Source organism: Coregonus lavaretus (genome assembly GCF_964263955.1).
Source record: "Coregonus lavaretus genome assembly, chromosome: 32".
Taxonomy (NCBI): Eukaryota; Metazoa; Chordata; class Actinopteri; order Salmoniformes; family Salmonidae; genus Coregonus; species Coregonus lavaretus.
The window spans coordinates 14925274-14929325 of record NC_140019.1 but is presented as its reverse complement, the minus strand read 5'-3'; the positions used below and the strand labels follow the sequence as shown (position 1 = coordinate 14929325).

At 46.4% G+C, this 4052-nt stretch overlaps 1 protein-coding gene across 1 annotated transcript; it reads right to left on the bottom strand.

Annotated features, from left to right (window-relative positions):
- Positions 1–797: 797 nt before the first annotated feature.
- On the bottom strand, positions 798–3562 carry dnd1 (DND microRNA-mediated repression inhibitor 1; the record flags this gene model as incomplete). Its single annotated transcript, XM_084150236.1, has 5 exons — positions 798–1324; positions 1470–1602; positions 1765–2090; positions 3332–3440; positions 3554–3562. 5 exons carry the CDS (start codon positions 3560–3562, stop codon positions 798–800), a joined length of 1104 nt encoding a protein of 367 aa, XP_084006362.1.
- Positions 3563–4052: the final 490 nt, after the last annotated feature.

Sequence of the window (4052 nt, the reverse complement as noted above, 5' to 3'; positions counted from 1 at the left end):
GAAAGAGGAACGGAGCAAAGTATAGAGAGATCCTTGATAAAAACCTGCTGCAGAGCGCTCAGGACCTCAGACTGGGGCTAAGGTTCACCTTCCAACAGGATAACGACCCTAAGCACACAGCCAAGACAACAAAGGAGTGGCTTCAGGACAAGTCTCTGAATGTCCTTGCGTGGCCCAGCCAGAGCCAGGACTTGAACATCTCTGGAGAGACCTGAAAATAGCTGAAAAGAACCTGACAGAGCTTGGGAGGATCTGCAGAGAAGAATGGGAGAAACTCCCCAAATACAGGTGTGCCAAGCTTGTAGCGTCATACGCAAGAAGACTCGAGGCTGTAATCGCTGCCAAAGGTGCTTCAACAAAGTACTGAGTAAAGGGTCTGAATACTTAAGTAAATGTGATATTTCTGTTTTTTATAAATTTGCTAACATTTCTAAAAGCCTGTTTTTGCTTTGTCATTATGGGGTATTGTGTGTTGATTGGGGGGGGGGGGGGGGGGGGGAGTCTATAACGTAACAAAATGTGTAAAAAGTCACGGGTTCTGAATACTTTCCGAATGCACTGTATACCACCCAACTGCATATTACAGACAACTGCTAGACATTTGACAAATATCTCATTTAATTACAATGAGAAACATACAATGGTGCAGAAACATGCAAAAGTGGTTCAAAAGGAAAGTAAAATCATGCATCTACTTACTACATATAAAAGACTGCAAAACATTAAGTATTTTCATAATTAAAACATAAAACATGAAAAGTAGAGGATCTGTGCCTCATCACTCCCATCCCTGTATATCAGGCGCTGTACAGAGCGCTGAGGACCTGCTGGGCTGTAGCTCTGCGAGCCTCCTCCTGTATGGCTCCAGGGTTGGGGCCGGGCAGAGTCTGCACCATCCCAGTGAAGGGTGTGGCCAGCCCTGGCACATACACCCGGTAGCTGAAGCACAGGAACCCATCAGGCCCCATGTGGCGGTACTGCAGGTCATAGAGGGGCTTCCCCTGCCCGTATACCTCACACACACACTGGAGCAGTGCTGCTGCATCCACAGGAGGCAACATGGACGACGCCCCCCTGGGGGAACCAGGAGCAGCGTGCACCATGGGAGAGGGCGCCCCCACAGCCCGGGAGAAGGCAGGGAGCTGACGCTGGGCGAGGCGCGGGGGCAGCAGGGGAGGCCGGTGGCTGTCGAGGAGGGAGCGGCGGGGAGGTTTGGGAGGAGAGGAGGGAGGGGTTTTGGGGGATCTGGGAGGCTCATCGTGCTTGGGCCTAGCAGAGGACTGCCACTTCAAAGTGATGGCCAGCCCGAAGCGTTTCTGAAAGGCTGCAGAGAGAGAGAGAGAGAGGAGGAAAGGCAGAGGGAATTATTAAAGGTCAGATGGGAGCATTTCAAATGTAAAAGAGCTGCTAACAGAAAGCTTTGTGTACTCTGATCAGTACACTAAATCTCCATGAGGTCCCTGGCCTACCTTCAATCAGCACCTTCTTGGCCATGGAAGCTGCATGGTGGGAGGCGTAGACCACCAGTGCAGACACCCCCTGTTCCCCAGGCCCCGCTCTCAGGGACACTCCCTCCACCCCCTCAGAGAAGTCCCGCAGCACCTGCAGGTGGGACACAAGAATTACACACACACAGACCAAACATGCCCAGAAAACTGTAAATTCAGCTATTTTTGTAATATTCTGTTTCTACATGCATCATTCCCACCCCACACGTCCCTCCACCTGTACCAACCCCACCCTCACTCCCTGTTCCCTCCTGACCTGCAGCAGTTGCTCCCTCCCTGTGCAGATGGGCAGCTCCCCAAGGCAGAGCTGACGTTTCTCCGTGCTGCGCCGTACACTGAGGCGTGCCCCTGGCTCTAGGGCGCGGCCGTGCAACGAGCGGATGGCGGCGGCGGCCGAGGCAGGGCTGCCGTACTTGGCGTAGGCGAAGCCACGGTTCTGTCCGCTGAAGTTCATCATGAGGCGGAACTCCCAGAGCGGGCCCACTGCACGGAACAGCGGAATCAGCTGGTCCTCAAAGACGTCCCGTGGGATCTGGCTGATGAACACCTCACAGCCCGGCCCAGGGGGGGCGCCAAGCCAGTCTAATCACCAGAGGGAGCAGTGGAGTCAGGAGTGGCTTCATTAGATTGGCTTTGACTTGCAAGTTATTTTCTCTCGCTAGCCTTTCCCCTAACCTTCTGATGTTTACAGATCTGAAGGGTATGGATAGGTATAAGCAGTGTAGTGGAGGAACTTCCATATTTTTTCCACTTTACAGATCTGCAAACATCGGAGGTGCCCAGGGGCGTATTCATTACGCAGATTCTGTTGTAAAACGTTTCTTAAACGGAAGCAATTGGAACAGTGAGGGACCTACCTGAATGTTCAATAGAAACTGTTTGCTTCCGTTTGGTTCTGAAACTAAACAGTTCCGTAATGAATACGCCCCTGGTGAATTTGCCTTAATTCCAATTAGCTTGCCAATCTGTTCCCTGTAGATGAGTTAGTTCTCCATGTGTGAGCTGATCGCTTCATCACCAACAGGTGTGTGTCATTAGGGTGTGATTAAGTAAATGGCTATTCTAGTAGGCATATCTACTTACAGGAGATTTCGCAAATATTATCCACAAGTCTACAGTTCTTCATACATTGAAGAATGGATAGCTCCAGTGGTGTAAAAAGTACCCAATTGCCATACTTGAGTAAAGGTAAAGATACCTTAATAGAAAATGACTCAAGTAAAAGTAACCCAGTAAAATACTACTTGAGTAAAAGTATTTGGTTTTAAATATACTTAAGTATATTTTAGCAATTACATTTACTTTTGATACTTAAGTATCAAAGTAAAAGTATAAATATTTTCAAATTCCTTATATTAAGCAAACCAGACGGCACAATTTTCATATTTTTTTTAACGGATAGCCATGGGCACACTCCAACACTCAGACATTATTTACATACAAAGCATTTGTGTTTAGTGAGTCCACCAGATCAGAGGCAGTAGAGAATACCATGGATGTTCAATTGATAAGTGCGTGAATTTGACCATTTTCCTTTCCTGCTAAGCATAAAAAATGTAACGAGTACTTTTGGGTGTCTGGGAAAATGTAGAGTAAAAAGTACATTTTCTTTAGGAATGTAGTTAAGTAAAAGTAGTCAAAAATATATATATAGTAAAGTAAAGTACAGATACCCCAAAAAACTACTTAAGTGGTACTTGAAAGTATTTTTTACTTTACACCACTGGATACCTCAACAACATAAGCTGTCTGATGCCTACCACTGAAAACAGGAGAGCATTTACAGCGCCATAGGCCTTTTGGTTCCAATCATACATACTCACAATCAGGCGGACCTCCATATTTCCTCTGGCCATTGACCTGGGTCAGCTTGACTTCAGTCTCCTGCAGCCACTTCTCCAGCGCCTTTAGTCGCTCCGGGTTCAACACCTGCTGGGACGCGTCGGTGTGCGAGTGAATTATTAATCTGTCAATATATAGTCCAATTTTGAAAATGTGCTTTTTTGTTATCCAACGGAGTGGGCGGTTGATCAAAGCCTCTGTACTTGAGACATGTGGGAGTCTTGTAGATCAATACTAACCAATTAGCTGCTTTTGCACACAAACCTACAGAATCAAAGTTTCTAACATTTTGCGACCTTCATAAATACCCGAGAACGGCGCTCTTATTTAAAACTAGACACACTTTGGGTGATACGGACAAATAAGTAGGCTAAGGGTGTTGAATTGTATGAGCAAATGTTTTCAGTGAAACAAGCAACATTTTGCGAACTTCACTTGCATAAGGCATTAATTGCACACCATTGTCCAGTGTGTTAATCATATTACATGAAGGCCAGAAAAACTAGTGAACTGCTTTAGAAACACGTCCATGGCAAGTTATCGGAGTTATGTTAATAAACAATGCTTAAAAACAAAAACGGTGTTATGGCATTTTAGTTTACCTGACTTGAACGCTCCTCCATCATCCCAGCTCTCGAAAAAGTAGTCAAAATTACAGGATCAGATTGTTAGTCATTAGTGGTACCACGGTGAAATCCCGTG